Source organism: Nanorana parkeri, unplaced genomic scaffold (assembly GCF_000935625.1).
Source record: "Nanorana parkeri isolate BGI_ZX_2015 unplaced genomic scaffold, ASM93562v1 scaffold1481, whole genome shotgun sequence".
NCBI lineage: Eukaryota > Metazoa > Chordata > Amphibia > Anura > Dicroglossidae > Nanorana > Nanorana parkeri.
Window position 1 is genome coordinate 312,194 of NW_017307749.1, and position 17,268 is coordinate 329,461.

The 17,268-nt window shown below is 40.9% G+C and overlaps 1 protein-coding gene across 1 annotated transcript in view; it reads right to left on the bottom strand.

Annotated features, from left to right (window-relative positions):
• Window positions 1-17,268, bottom strand: part of LOC108798466 (sodium-dependent noradrenaline transporter-like) — a 180,224-nt gene that overhangs the window by 86,949 nt on the left and 76,007 nt on the right. Inside the window, exon 5 of the mRNA XM_018570227.1 lies at window positions 4,108-4,207. Within this exon, the coding sequence (XP_018425729.1) occupies window positions 4,108-4,207 (100 nt within the window). The remainder of the gene's footprint in view (window positions 1-4,107; window positions 4,208-17,268) is intronic.

Sequence of the window (17,268 nt, forward strand, 5' to 3'; positions counted from 1 at the left end):
GACACAGTTGCCCATAGACAGCTATGCTATGCAGCTGTCCAATCCACGCCATTATAATCTGCCACTGGCTGCAGTGATAGGTTGATGTTTAAGGTGTTCTAGCAGAATATCTAAGATTGGCCATTACATCTCTGCTGAAGCCACATGGACTAGTAATAAGACAATGTATAGTTGTAATATATTTTCCTTTATTTAATGGAACCATTACAAACAGAAGGAGTAATTGATTTGTTTTTATTTTTTTGTCTGGGTCCACAGTGTCTTGACAGTTTACCTCTGCATCAGAGACTTTGAAATAAACATTATGGTAGTACAGCACAAACTGTTTTTACTACCAACTAAATTACGGTACTTGACTTGGTTACTTGGTAGCAATAGATGCATGCACGCTTATTTTAAAATAATGTGGAATGTTTTACAGTTGTTTTGGTAATATATTGGTAGACCATCATGCTCACTTCCTGTTAGCCCAAGGCACTGCAGTCTAAGGGCTTTTTCACACCAAGCGCGGAGCAGATCCAGAGCAGAGCAGGTGCAAACCGGATCAAAACTGCGTCCAATGTATTCCTATGGTATTTTGAGCTCCAATTCACATTGCAGCGTGCAGATCCAGAGCAGGTAAAAGAAACTGCGGCAAGCCCTATTTCACCTGCTCTGGAACGCATCAAAAACGCATGCAAAACGCAAAAACGCATGCAAGTGCCTGAAAGCCCATGTTAAACTTAAATAAAAAAAACGGTCCGGAACACATCAAAAACGCGGAAAAACGCATCAAAAACACGGCACAACCCACTGCACTGCATGTGCAGAAACCTGACCGGATCTGCTCTGCATTTGGTGTGAACAAGGCCTTAAGTTGCTTTTGTAGGTGTAGCTGTTTTAGAATGTCACTAATCTGAGCAGCAGGAACTTCTCCGTTTAACATGCAGCACTGCAATGAAATACAGTAAATGCAGGCTTGAGATCTAAGGAGCTTATAGCTCTAACAGTATATTTTGCCAGTATCTGTCAGAATGCCATTCTGTTGTGGAAGTTCGACGTGAGCGGACGGGTCGCCGGGTGTCTTTTTGTTAAATTTCTATTTATTTTTTATTTTGTCGAGTCGCTGCCGTCATGGATAATGCTGGACATCGTGATTGACCCTAGGTGATGTGGTGGATCAATTTTTTTGGGTTTTGTTTTTTCAAATACAGGTATTCCTCACTTAACGACCGAGTTCCGTTCCTACGACCAGGTCGTTAAATGGATTGGTCGTTAAGTCAGGAACTCTATACAGTACTGTACTGCATTAGTACAGTACTGTATAGCGTTGCCGATGTACAGTACCGAACAGTGTACTGTACATCGGGCAATGGAAATACTTACCGGGACCCGCAGTGAAGATCGGAGGACGTTACTTCCTGAGGTCGGTCGGCGGTCCGTCGTTAATGCGAGCGGTCGCAAAACAGGTAAGTCGGTAAGCGACGAACCTCTGTATAAGACTTTTCAAAAACATGTCTGTTTTTTTTAAAATTAAAGGTTTTTTTTCCAAAAGTCTGGCCTCTTTTTTAAAACTTTTATTTAACCCTTTAGTGAAAGGGTAGGAGTACAAGTACCCCTTACTCATTCACAAGGGGGGTGCTGCATCTGGGTGCCTCTTTATTAAAGGGGTACCCTAATGTGAATAAACCCCCTGCCTGCACCCCCACAACCAACGCCCCAGGACTGTGGGGAAGAGGCCCTTGTCCCCATCGGCACAGGGACATGGTGCTTTTCCAGGGGCAACCCTGAAAAAGCACCCTCCCAGTTCTGAGAGCATGTGGCCTGGTACGGCCCCCTTTCCTGCCCTGCCCTGCCATGCCTGTGCTCGTATCAAGGGTCTGGTATGGAATTTTAGGGGGGACCTACGTTTTTTTTCTCCATTTTTGGGGGTGGAGTTCCTCTCTAAAATTCCTACCAGACCTTAAGGGCCTGGTGTGACTTCTGGGGGGAACCCCACGCACTTTATTTTTTGCTTTTTTTACTCCTAAAACTCCTACCAGACATAAAGGGTCTGGTATTGTTTGGGAGGGGGAACCACACACTTTTTTTTTCTTCTTCTTTATAAATGTCATTTAAAAAAATAATAATTTCAGTTTTGCTGCAGCAGGTTGTATACATCGTACAGATGTGCCACTTTACAGGCAGTTTAAGGGGACCCCCAGGTACGATATTTAAAGGAATTTTTCATTTTAATTGTTTCACTTTAAGCAATGCTAAAATCACTGCTCCTTTAAAAATGGTATTTATTCAAAGTGTTTTTTGCATTGATACATGTCCCAAAGGGCAGTACCCGAAACCCCATACCCTTTTTATGGCCATTAAGTTGCATATAAACCTTCAAAAAGGGGACAATTGATTTTTCAGTTTGGGTCCCATAGACTTGCATTGAGTTCGAATTCAAACTTTTTCAATGTTCTAAAGTTCGAATTCGAACCGAACACGGGGGGTGTTTGGCACATCACTAGTTACTATGTAAATGTTACAATGTAAATCCATGTAGGGGGCTGGACATTTACTGTAATGGTGTGTGATATAGTATTAATGGCAATGAGAATAGATTATATCCAAGTGGTAGAGGTTTCATGCATAGGCATAGGCATTATAAATAGGATAATCAATAAAAATACAAAGCGCTAAAGGTACTAGATAATGTGTATAAAAGGTTTGTATTGGTTTATTAGTCACATGTAATACTTATTAATAGGCTCCAGGCCGACTCGCCTGAAAACCTATTTTTCACCTTTTATACACATTATCTAGTACCTTTAGCGCTTTGTATTTTTATTGATTATCCTATTTATAATGCCTATGCCTATGCATGAAACCTCTACCACTTGGATATAATCTATTCTCATTGCCATTAATACTATATCACACACCATTACAGTAAATGTCCAGCCCCCTACATGGATTTACATTGTAACATTTACATAGTAACTAGTGATTAGTACACATTATCTAGTACCTTTAGCGCTTTGTATTTTTATTGATTACCGTAGGGATTTCTTTAATCCCCTTTTCAGAGCTGCTCTGGGTTTAATAGATTTATTCACTATTTTTCAATTATTTATTTATTTATCTATTCCTTCTTTACTACCTCTCTCCAGAAGCGCAGACTATCTATTTACATTATAAATAGGATACTATTATATGCATCTATCTCATGCAGGTCTAATTTTCCCACTGCATACATTGTCACAGAGGTTTAATGTGAGTTCTGCATTTTTCACACTGCACTGCATATCACACCTGCATTGTGGTGTAAACAGGGCACATAGAAAACAGTTGTTTTCTATCTGCCCCAGCAGTGCCTGGCATTGTTTAGGTGCTCCAAGGTAATGTGCATGTGTGCAGACACTATAGTATCTGTTCTGGCCTGCACTGACCAGGCTGAAGCCTGTGAGAAATAACTGCATGAGCAGCATGTGTGGACACTGGAACTGGTGTCCAGACTATCTGGCCTTGACCAGACTATAGCCTGGTAATAGGTAAGTGGAACACTGTTCTACTGCGAGAGATTGACAGTGCTTCAATAGACAGAGAGACTTAAGCTGGGCAACTTCATACCCGAAGGTTGAACTCTTACGGTATGTTGTTCTGCATGTCCTTTTTTTGTTACTGAATATAAGTAGGAGGAAAACCCTATAACACAATTTGGTGAGTGGAAGGAGTCCTTGGAGCTCTACAGTTATAGCTGAAATCCCACAACATATACTATCCTAAAGCATAACTGTACTCAGGCACTGCATAATATGAAATGCTATGTAATATTAGGGTAAGTCATTGATGGATAGACTATTATAATCATTATTATTAGGTTTATGCATATACTTATTTATTTATTTTAGGTTAGGTATTCATTCCATATGGTACATAGACCAAGTCTGGTTTTCAGTTTCAGTTTGGACCATCTGTCATTGTTTCTACATACTGGAATCAGAACCAACAAACCACTTTACAGAATGGAAAACCCATTTGATTTGATTCAAAATACAACTATATAAAACAGTGAAAGTGCATGCATTTGCAAAGCAACATACACAGTCTGTTAAAAAAAAAAGAAAACTGCTAAAGTATTATACATACCATAAATCCATGATACTCCGACTGCCTCTATTAAAACAGCAAACAAAATTGAGGTTCCCGCAGCAAATGTATCCAAGAGAGTGACCACATAGATTCCACCCTGTTATTAGATGTGAAAAATATTAATTCTGCAACTGTCCTTTCAGAATGTGGACATTACTCCGAACAGTATATGAATTTACACAGAGGTGACATAAATAGACATTTGACAAAACATTTGACTCGGGGAGTCTATTTATAAGGTATTTGACATGAAGAATGTTGTACATTTACCTAAAAAATCAACAAACTTACAGGGCAACATTCACCCTATTCATGAAGCACAGCTCCATATATAGTCATCCAACATTAGCCTGGTATAAATAAATTTACTTACATTCGGCAACATCTTTTCTTGCATTGGAAAATGTGCTTACTGAAACATTTGTCCTATTTAGAAAAGGGTGAATATGTCCTTCCCTGCTCAGCCACTCGACATGTCATTTCAATGTACACATTTTAAAAATACAATTTGCCAGGGGGTGACGTGTTGAATCCTTGTCTTCTATAATGAAAATGCAATGATTGCCTATGGAGAGTGCTGAACCTGTGTTCAACGTACAGGGCAATTTATTTGTTTATGTGACTTTATAATAACCCTAACCATGACTTCACATGTAATTGCAAATCTATGTAAATACTCTTTAAACCTCTACTACTTTTTAACTTGAGATGTTGAAACAGTTTAAATTAGAATTTTTGTGCTAACTTGCTGGAGACTGTGGAATTTTTGCATTGCTTTCTATATTGCCCTGCCCATGTGCACCTTTACTTTTTGCTAATTTAAAATGATTAGAGCAACTGTCATTCTTGCTTTGTAGGAACAAAAATCTGATAGAACTCTTGGTCGCTTTACCCTAAACTAAAAGAAAAAGGTTTCCAATGGAGTTCTACTTTACAACATAACTTTTTTTTAGAGAGTTATGCACTAAGGAGCCGAAGGATCTAGCCATGGCTTTGGCTGATCCTTCGGCTCACTTCGGTCGCCGAAGCCTACTTGGTTAAGTTGAACAGAAGGGCTGCTCTATGGGCTATTCACAATAGCCCGTACAGCAGCCGAAGGCACCAAGAGGCTCAGCCAAGCCGAACGCATATGCTTCGGCTCGGCTGAGCTGTAGTCACAGTCGAAACAGGGAGAACAGTCGGCGAAGCCCACCGTTCTCCCTGCAAATGACAACAACTGGGCAGAGCCAGCCGTTATGTCACGGCTGGCTCCGCCCAGTTGTTTTCATCATTCAATAACAGACCAGTGTCCTCATGTAATTTGAGGACACTGGGCTGTCATTAAATGACAACAACTGGGTGTCACAGCTGGCTCTGCCCAGTTTTGATTTGGCCAGGACCTGTGGGAAGACTGACAGGTGGCAGCCAAATGTAAACAGTTAGGCGGAGCTAGCGGTGATGTCACTGCTAGCCCCGCCCAATTATTTATATTTTGCCCCCATCAGTTAGATCCTTCATTTTGCGGCAGTTTGTTGCATGCGGTCAGGTGGGCGGGCGCCAGGTTTTATTTATTTTGCCGAGTCGTCGTGGACAACGCTGGGCGTCAAGATTGACCTTGGATTACGTCTGTGGATCCATTTTTGGGATTTAAAAAAAAAGACTTCTCAAAAACATGTGTTTTGGCCTTTTTTTCAATTAAAGGATTTTTTTAAATAGTCTGGTCTTTTTATTAATTTACATAGTTGCATAGTTAGTCAGGTTGAAAAAAGACACATATCCATATAACTTTTTATATTTTATTTAACTCTTTAGTGAATGGGAAGGAGTACAAATACCCCTTACTCATTCACAAGGGGGGGCCGCATCTGGGTACCCCTTTATTAAAGATCTACCCTAAAGTAAATAAGCCCCCCCTGCCCACAGACCCTCACAACCAACGACCCAGCGCTTGTGGGGAAGAGGTCATTGTCCCCTTCAACATGGGGACAAGGTGCTTTTCCAGACCCGTGGCGGGGAAATGTGGCCTGGGACGGGGGGGGGGGGGGGGGGGGTGCTCGCTTGTTCCCTCTTTTCCTGCCCTGCCAGGCCTGTGCTAGGATCAAGGGTCTGGTGGGGAATTTTAGGCAGACCCCTCACTTCTTTCCCCATTTTTGAGAGTGGGGTTCCTCCTTAAAATTCCTACTAGACCTAAAGGGTCTGGCATGGTTTGGGAGGGGGACCCCACGCATTTTTTCTTTCTTTTCTTTAAATTTTTTTATTATTTTCTTAACCTTTTGTTTAAATTTTTTTTTATTCTGCTCGCTACCTCAGAGGTAGTGAGCAGAATAGCCAAGCTGAATGTCGCTCAGCGGCATTCGGCTATGCACTCACTGCTGTTTGGCCCCTATGAGAATAGGGGCAAAAGGCAGTGAGTGAACTGCCAGAGGTTCGGCTCAGCCGATCCAGGTGTTGGATTGGCTGAGTCGAACGGCTTCTGCACTGCGGCTCAGCCGAAGGCAGCTGATGTACAGCTGATTTTAGCCAATGTAATCAGCCATAGAGAGCTGAAGTGAATAGCTGAACACCGTTCGACTCAGTTCACTACGACTTGGTTATTCACTCAGCTGCCAAAGGCCATTAGTTTTAGATAGAGAAAGGGGTGGTTATAACCCCTGTCAGCTTTTTTTTTCCATTTGTATCCTATTGATGAGATTCACCTTCATTTCCTGTCTAATAGCCACAACAGGAGGTGAGAGGAAATCCCTCCAAAGAGAAGGAAATCCCTGGTGGTTAGTAGGGTCAGCAGAATTAGTTTCCCCACTGGAAGATTTCCTATCTATTCCTGTTCTGGTGACAGCCCAAAATGTGGGATTTTCTTTTAATTCAGTTATAACAGTCACTGGGACAATTAGAGAGGGAGAATTTCCATAACAAGGATACAGACAGAAAATCATGTTCTAATCCTTCTCCACACCATCCAAAACTTCAGTTGCACTTTAAGTATGCTCCATAGGAGGTGGCACATGATTATGGTACACTTACCTCACATAGTGCCCTCTTCCAGAGCTGATGGATCCAAGCTCCAGTTGCCACCTCATCCCTCACCATCACCATCTGACACAGTTTCTGGTTAATTACCTAACCTATAAGTGACTAGATGAATGCATTGCCTTGTTAAATCTTAATTATCTCGCTATAAATCTGCATGAGTGCATTTGTGCAGAGACAGATTTACCATAAGGCACCCTAGGCACATGCCTATTGGTGCCACCTTGCAAGAGGCTTCTGGAATTGCTGGGATTCAGCTGTCAAAGTCACAGCTGAGACACTGTCTATCACAGCAGTGCTAAGAGTGCTCCTGTGAAACAACCCTGATGTTTTGTTCACACTTATACAAGAGCACTGAAAAGCACTTCTGTAAAAGTGTGAAAAACACTGCAAGCTTGTTTCTTTCACCTGACCCCCACTGCCATACATCCTGATCATGTATTATATCTATAATGTTAACTAATAACTAATGTTATGTTCACCTTTTAGGTGCTACTGGTCATCATATAAAGCATGTAGAAGTGCTGGAGCTGGAAAGGCGCACATGGGTGAGAAAGCAGAATATCAGCACCAAGGGGAAAGTGGTGGCTAGTCTTTCAAAAGGCAGCCGCTATGTAAGCTTTTTCAGGTCTCCTGCACCTATTGAAGAATGCTAGATGTAGCCTGTAATGTTGTAGCAGGAAGATGGAGAGGTCAGAGGGTGGTCCTGAGTGTCAGGGGATTAATGACCTGTGTTTTCCGTTAAGAAGACACAGGCAAGCTACCAGCAAAAGTGAAGGCTGTGTCATGTGAATGGCGGGAAGAGGGAACTTTTTCCCATATCAGCATGGCCACAGGTCAGTAATTTTTCAGTTTTCCTGTTTATCTTCCCCTCCTTTCTCTAATGTTAACATTTAAGCGCGTACACCAATTAGCCATAACATTGTGATCACTGACAAGTCACGTGAATAACATTATCTCATTACAATGGCACCTGGAAGAGGGTGGGATATATTCGAACAGTTTGTCCCTGAAGTTGATGTGTTGGAAGCAGAAGAAATGGCCAAGAGTAAAGATGTGAGCAACTTTCACAAGGTCCAGATTGTAATGGCTAGACAACTGGGTCAGGGCAACTTCAAAACTGCAGTTCTTGTGGGATGTTCCCAGGCTGCAGTGGTCAGGATCTACCAAAAGTGGTCCAAGCAAGGAAAACCGGTGAGCCAGCGACAGGGTCATCATTGATGCACATGTGGAGCGAAGTCTGACCTGTGTAGTCCGATCCAATAGAAGTGCTACTGTAAATGAAATTACTGAAAAAGTTAATGCTGGTCCTGATAAAAAGGTGTCTGAACACACAGTGCATTGCAGTTTGTTGCAATGCACTGACCCGTGCCCACCCCAAAAAGCACCTACAAAGGGTACATGTTTATCAGAACTGGACCACGGAGCAATGGACCACGGAGCAATTTTATATCATGTGGATAGCCGGGTGCATGTGCATTGCTTACATGAGGAAGAGATGGCACCAGGATGCACTATTGAAATAGGGCAAGCCAGCATAGGCAGTGTGATGCTTTGGGCAATGTTCTGCTGGCAAACCTTGGGTCCTGCCATTCATGTGGATGTTACTTTGACGCATACCACGTACCTAAACATTGTTGCTGTCAAAGTACACCGGTTTTTGGAAATTATATTCCCTGATGGCAGTGGTCTCTTTAAGCAGCATAATGCACCCTGCCACACTGCAAAAATTGTTTAATAATGGTTTGAGGAACACAACAACGAGTTTGAAGTGTTGACTTGGCCTCCAAATTCTCCAGGTCTCAGTTCAATGGAGCAGCTGTGGGATGTGCTGGTAAAACAAGTACAATTCATGGGGGCCCCACCTCATGACTTAATCCAGGTATAAACAATTCTATTTGTTTCATTCAACCTGCGGGTTGAACGCAAAAAAAAGAAATAGAACAGATTCCTTCAACAGTGCTTACGAGCGTTGATGAATGAATTCCCTGCTGTTTCCTTCGTATTCTGACAGCGGCTGCTGGCCATTGTCAGAATACCCGAACTGAGTTAGAAGATGATTGGCTGCTAGTTCCATTCGACTGAGTATTTTCCAACTGGCTTCTTTAAATCAGCTGATTGAGGCATGCCTGGTGGAAGGGTGCCGACAGCAGCACCAAAGAAGCGAATTTGGGAGAGTTCATGAAGAACCGGCCAAAATTCTAAGGGTGTATGTCTGGTTTTAAAGGACTTTAAGGATCTGCTACTAGTGGCTTAGTGTTAGATACCACAGCATATCTTCAGAGGTCTAGTATAGTTAATGCCTCGACAGGTCAGGCTGTTTGGTGGCAGAATGGGGACCTACTCAATGTTAAACAGGTGGTCATAATGTTATGGCTGATCAGTGTACAGTATATCCTAAAGTATTAGCAGAGATAAACCAGACCCTCTAAAGGGTAGCAGTTTTACCCCCCCCCCCCAACCCTTTAACCACCCTCCATACAGGGCTTCTAAACAGTTGTAAACTCTTTCACCTTTTGAAATCACTTATACACTAACAGATTGTAAGTGCTTCGGCCTTCTGTATGCTCACTTATACCCTAATAGTATGTCAGCTTTTTCCAGATTCTGTATTCTCCCTCATACAATAATAGGCTGTAAGCTCTTCCACACTAATAAATTGTAAATGCACTGTATAGTACAGATAAGCACAGCACTGGAGTCTGTAGAAAGGATTAATTATGTTTAATTAGGGGTTAAAGGTTTAGGACCAGATCTAGGTACAAGAATGCTTACTGGGTGATCTTCCCTTCAAATAGCCAAGCTGTAGGGAATGTAAAAGTGTGAAACCTTGCGGAGGTGGTGGTATGTGCTTCCTCCTATGTTGGACCTGATTGAGCTGACATGGAGGCTGCTAAGCTGTGCACAAAGTTATTACCAAATCAATGGGATCATAGCTAAAATGTAAAGATTGCTTTCCTCCACAATAGGTATAGATGTGGTTAAATCTGCCTGTGGATCTAGTCCCCTGTACCTTCAGATCTATTGTTAGTATTGAAATGGTCAGTTTATTTCTACATACTACAGTACTATACTATATATAGCAGTAATTAATAAAAAATAAAAAACAAAAACAATGTTTTAAAACAGCACAACAAGGGCTTGGGTTGGGGGTGTAGCTTGATAATAGGTGGGGTTTAATGCAGCAAATACAACATGTTCCTGAGATGTAACCCTGGCCCTCATATGGGTGCATGTTTTTGTAAATCAATGTAATTATCTTACTGCAATGTTTTTTTGTTTTTTTTTTGTAAGGCATATATGCAGAGGAGGTGAATAGAAGGTATCATAGTGGGAAGTATGTGAGAAGAGCAATGCAGAAAGTATGACAGCAGGCAGTATGTGCAAGGGAGGAATACGGAGAGTATGACGGCCAGCAGTATGTCTGTGGGTAAGATGGCAGGCAGTATGAGCAGAGTTGTGTGAGGGTGTGAGAATAAACAGTATATGCATGGAAAGCATATGGAAGGAATAAGAGCAGGGGGATCAATATGGGCAGAGGGGGATTGCAGAAAATATTATGGGCAGACAGTATGTGCAGCAAAGAAGTGTGGACCTTATGGTGTTAGGGGTATGATGGTGGGCTGTAGGTGCAGGAGAGGAGTGTGGAGAGTGAGTAGTATGTGCAGGGCAGGAGTACAGATGGTATTAGAATGAGTAGTATGTGCAGGAAGGGTGCAGAGGGTAAGGCAGCATGCAGTATGTCCTGAGGAGAAGTGCAGACAGTATGAAAGTAGGCAGTATATATATGAGAGAATTGCAGAGGGTATTACAGTACACAGTATGTGCAGAAGAGCAATGCAGAGACTATGCACTATACTATACAGGGTAGCAGAATAAAATACTGTAGAATGTACAGACAAAACTTTTTTCTTTCGTGTTGGATAGAGTATCAGTATCAGAACACCTACTAAGTATTTATTGATATCCAGAGCTCCATTAGCGAGATCTCTCATCACTTACTGCCCATGTGGCAATAGTTTAAACTGTCAGGGAGTTAGGGAAAATCTGAAAGAGGGACACAAACAACAATACAAAGCTGATAGTAATTTCAACTTTTCACTACTCTACTGAAAAAAAAATGTGCATTTCTGTCTCTGTTGTTGGTTTTCCCGCACTTTATCTGAGGAAGCCTTTATCACCAGGACAGTAAGTAAGGGGAAATCTTTTGCATGGAACCCAGGATAGCAGTAAAAAAACATCTTCGTGGCTCAAATAATTTACTGCTCTATCAAAAAAAACAAAAACTTTTGTCTTGTCATTTTAAAGTTACCCTGTCACTACTAAACACAAGGCAGCCTGTAAAAGATAAGGTAATGTATTTCCATGGTCAAGAACTTGGATTTAGACTTGTTTAACTAATAATAAGATACTTCCTCACTTGTTGGAGAATATTCTTCACATGGTACAAAGATTCTTTGGGAGGCGTTAGTGACAGAATTACACGAACATCATATTCCCTATTTTGTTTTGGATATTATTCACATAAATCCTATAAATATCCCCATACTACCTAATGGTTTCCACCATTAGTTTTATCATAAGTGCAACAACTTTGACAACATAAGTAACATTGAGCTTTCTTGCCTTGTACCATTATAAATATTAAAGAAGCCGAAATTATGTTTGATAATGTGTTAACTATTGCAAAGAGATTAGAGTTGTTCAGCTTCTCTATTTCCAGCAGCAGGAGGAGTAAAGAAGGCAAACGATGGCACTCCACATGTTATAGTAATCTGATCATTGCTTACCCTGGGTGATTCCCACTTGCTTTGCTTTCAATAACTAAGTACTATAGATTGATAAGATAATGTATAGATTGATAAGATAATGTATAATGTAATGTCTATGCTAAGCAAGAGGAAGGATGGGAATATACTAGTGCGGTGGATTTCCCTGGTTTGAGCAAAGAAAAGAGAAAAGCCACCTGCAGCCTGTCCTGGTCTAAAGAACCATCTGAGAAGGCATAATAAAATTAATTGCCTAGGTGTGGACTGATAATATTAAGTTAAATAATTATTTACAAATCTATTAGGAGCAGGTGACCTATGTAACTTTAAATCAGAAAAAGAGGTAAGCATCTCTTCTAAGGAAATTAGGGAAGGGTATTTATCTTGTTTGAAGGTTTACTGTATGTAAATGTTTTAGAGTTTAAACACTTTTAAATAAGAGACAGAAAAGGTGGTGGTGTGTTTAAAATCTTATTTGAGACTATAGAATTAACTATAAAATGTGTTAAACTCATTAGGAATATGAAGGGGGCTTCTAATGTTATTCCCCATTTCATTCAGAAAAAAAGGTAGTTCTATTCTTAGCTGAACATTGTTTCAGCTGCCTTACACATAATTCCCCAGTCCTATAAGTTTCAGTATAGGTATAACTCTGGGGTTGTTTTCCACGTTCTGTAGGAGTAAAATATGTAAGGCTTTGACATTCAGTTAACATAACTTGAGAACTTATTAGGGATATGATGTGGTTCTTCACGGTTTTTTTTTCTTCAAATATCAGGTTGATGATGGCTTGAGCCACACATATTTGCTATTGTGTATGAAATATTCTTTAACAAAACAGCTTATAAAAAAATCTCCACTGAATCATATTTTTTATTCCAATGGAAAGTGCCCTCCAATGCAACAATAATGCCACATTTTTCAGCTGAATGGTACATTTAGGTAGCCTGGGGCATTAGATTTGGAAAAATTGGTTTTCTTGTGCTCTTCTGTGGGCTATTAAAGCCCTTTAAATTCATGGAGAAGATCCCTTTGTTCCAGTCAAGACTTCATCTGCATGCTGCTGAACTCAGGTCTTTAAACAGATATCCAGATAGGATGCCTGGGAGGTTGTACCTGGACCCCACTGGACCAAAGGTTGTGGTGCTTGCCTGGAATGTGATATTCGGGCACTGGGCTCTGCGTATGACATTTTTCTAAACCTTTGTGTACTGTATTAGATAAAGAAGTTTTTGACCTGGATCTGGACATTAGGTGCCACACCCCTGATAATGGTATACACAAAAAAAGTTATTTTAAGAGAAAGAGAAAGTGGGTTTTTGAAAGCACCGGATAAATGACAACTCCAAACAGAAAAATACATAAAAAATATATTTATTTCATATAAATCTTAAAAAAAGAAAAAAAGGAGAGGCTCAAAGCCAATTATAAAAATTATTTAACTAAATAGATAGTCCCTACACAGCTCTTTCCACATAACACAGTACCTCTTCATTTACAAAGCCAACATGATTCACCCTATGTTCTTGTGGACATACATGATTTGGGATTAGAGTGCCAATGACCAGAATGAGATACAAAGAGGCCCTTAACAAGGATGTTCATAGGGCTGTGGAATGGAATAATGCTCTTTGCTAGCACTGCTTTAGGAGCAGAATGTGGCCCTAGGAACAAAACATGATTCAATTGGTAGTAGGAAGCAACTATACAAACATGATAGAATATAGAAGCCATTGCTGGTTCAGTTAGGGATCCGCATGATTCCTCATCCAAATTGATGGGTTTAAAGTATTTGTCCACAATAATGCTTTATCTAGTGTCCACAATGTATAGGTATTTGATTCTGTGGGTAGTGCTTGGAGGGTTGGAAGGTGGAGCAGATCTATTCTCCACTAATGCCAACCCACAAGCAAAAAACAACCACTTTTGCTTGTGGGTTGGCATTGTGCCCACAATGTATAGGTATTTGATTCTGTGGGTAGTGCTTGGAGGGTTGGAAGGTGGAGCAGATCTATTCTCCACTAATGCCAACCCACAAGCAAAAAACAACCACTTTTGCTTGTGGACTTTTGCAGACCTCCACAACCACCGGGTCAGGATTGTGTCTACAGCACACAGGCTGGAAGTCTGTCCATGAGACGGGAGTTGTTTGGTGTGTGTTTGGGTTGGGGAGGGTGAGATAGTGGGGTCAGAGGATTGCTCAAGTTAGGAGTTGCGGGCAGCATGTAGCTCCCTTCAAGTTTCGCCCAAGCACCAGCTGTGTTCCCCATCTGCGAGGGGAAAGTGACAGCTGGGTTTGGTATTGACAGCCTCTCGCGAGCAGAAGGTCTTCCCACGGTGCTGGATGGTGGTGGGGAACGTTGTTTGAACAATGGCTGGAAAAGGGTGATGGCAGGGTGGATGAATTGGATCAACGATCAGTGGGTGTGCTCGTGTTGCAAGCAGTAGGAGACAATGCATTTAGAAGAATGAATCTCCTTTGTCAAGCCGAGGTGGGGGAGATGTGATCTGGTGGGATATTTTTAAATGGTTGAAAGAGGTGAGTTTTGCACTTGGGTAGTCCTGAATGGAGGTGTGCCGTGATGGACAGGGAAAAGGTGCAAGTGGAGGACAGATTGTGATAGGGGGCTGGATCTTTTAGATGTTCACTTAACTTGTCATGATAATGATTTCATGTTTATGGTCAAGAATGGTAATGGAGGGGTGATGATTTGGGCTTATTTGCAGCTACAGGACCTGGACACTTTGCAGTCACTGAATCAACCATGAACTCCTTTGCATACTAAAGTATTCTAGAATTAAATTAGAGGCCATGTGTCTGACAGCTAACACTTGGCTGACATTGGTTCATGGAACATGGATCCCAAGCACACCAACAAATCTACAACAGAATGGCTGAAAAGGAATAGAATCAAGGTGTTGCAATGGCGCAGTCAAAGTCCAGTCCTCAACCAGCTAAAAAAGGTGAGTCAAAACAGAAAGGCTGTGCATAAACAAATGCACGTAAACCTCAATCAACTGAAGCAACATTGTAAAGAAGAGTGGGCTAAAATTCCTCCACAATGATGTCAGACTGATAAAGTCATAGAGAAAATGATTACCTAAAGTTTTTGCTCAGAATATTTAGAAAGGTGGGTGCCAACTGAGTGGATTATGAGTATCATGCCCCTAAATATATTAATTAAAGAAAGCACAAAACCACCTGGACACAAATATCTGGGGGCTATGTTGTTATGGGGTTTTCAATTGATACTCATAAAGAAGATATACTGACAATGAGATACATAAAACTATTAATTTTCTTAGTTTCCATTAAAAAACAAACTAACAAAAAAGTGAGATAGAATACACTTGTGCAATACAAAAAGCGGACAATAAAGTACTCGAGGCAAGTGAGGCATAACCCTGACGTCCCCACATTGAATATCTGCTGTAGAAGGGGGGTGGAAAGAGGCGGGAGGGTTACAAAGGGGGAGGAACCGTCCGGGTTATGTCTCACTTGCCTCGAGTATTTATTTGTCCACTTTGGTTTTTTGTTTGGACTATATTGGAGTATATGTGATATACTATTGATCATGCTATGATGCACAAGACAGCCAGCTGTCAAGTTTTTGATTAGTTAGCCTGTTACAGCTTTCACCCCAAGTTCACTTCAGGTTAGATCGCGCGTGCGCCTATTGAGCATAATATTAGTAATTTTATATATCTCATTCTCAGTATACCTTATTTATGAGTATCTATTTAAAGCCCCATAATAACATAGCCCCCACATATTTGTGCCAATGTGGTTTTCTGCTTTCTTTAATTCAAGTTGCTGCTAATGGTGATCCTACAAGGTATTGAATCATAAGGTGTACTTAGTTTTTCACACATAAAGTCTCCATTTCGGCTTTATGTTTGTAAAATAAATAATGTCACGTTGTAATATGTCATGTGTTGTTCTTTATCTGAGGTTGTATTTATCTAATTTCAAGACCTGCTAAGGACAGATGATTTTTAATATGTATATCGTATACCGGACCAAGCTCAATCCACTCAGCAATATGCTGATGAGCATCCAGATACTGGCTTCAATTGCTAATGTAGCATCCCGGCAAATCCAGCTCAGTCCACTCAACAGAGTGCCGTCCCGCCAACCGCAGGTTTTAAATTTTTTCAAGATCTCAACCGGTAGATCCGAAGCTGTGAGGGAAGCGGAAACCACGCAGTGGTTTCCGCTTGAAGCCAGTATCTGGATGCTAATCAGCATATTGCTGAGTGGATTGAGCTGGGTCCGCTGGTATACGATAGCTGCAACTGGAGCCGGGACTTGGATGACAACCAGCACATATCTGGGAGATCCGGGAGATATCTCCTACTCAGATTGCACTGTGCGACCGCACGTATAGGAGATACTCCCTGGCGTCATATACGAAGGAAATAATCGGCTTCTTTGTATGTGAGGATCCGTATACCTCTGTGGAAGAGATTTTTTCTCACTGACAAAATGAAACGATCAATGTGATGGGATATCACCAAACGGATACATCTTGATTGTCAAATAAGAAACCAACTAATCCAGCACGGGACTCAGTTTGAATCGCTACATTCTAAACAACAAATTGAAAGTGAGTAACCTCTATATACAGGGATACAATTGTATTTGATTTACCCTTCTAAACCTGACTCACATACAAGTAACTACTCGCCACCTACCGTGGATTATCAAATAACCACCGCCTGATATATCTGCCTAATAAGCTGTTGTAGGGAAGCTGCAGTTATTTTAAGATTTTAAATGTTTGTGCAGTGTGTTTCTAATTTTGTATTTTTCTATAATCATTAAAATTTACTACGATTTATATAATTGTTATCTATTCATTAGACACGCTCCATTTGTTGGGATTTCTTTGCTGCTTAACCAGTTGACATCCGGGGTGTTAAACCCCCTTCCCATCCAGGCCATTTTTCAGTATTCAGCGCTACGGTACTTTGACTGACATTTATTCCGTCATGCAGTGCTGTAATGAAATTAATTTTATACCCTTTTTTGGGGACACATAGAGCTTTATTTTGGTGGTATTTATTCACCACTGGGGTTTTTATTTTTTAATATATTAAGGAAAAACTACAGATTTTTTTAAAAAAAAACAGTTCCCCCTATATTAAATTCTAAAACATTTATTATTACCAAATTTTTTGGTAAAATATAAAAGACAGGGTCACGTCGGGTAAAGAGACACCAAACATGTCAAGCCTTAAAATTGCGCACGCGCGCAAAACCTCAAAAAAACTACATTACCCAAAATTGGCCATAGGCGACGCATTAAAAGCTTTTACCGCTCATCAGTTTAGTGTTATCAGTGATTGATGGCCCTAAAATGATTGCTCTCACTGCGACGTT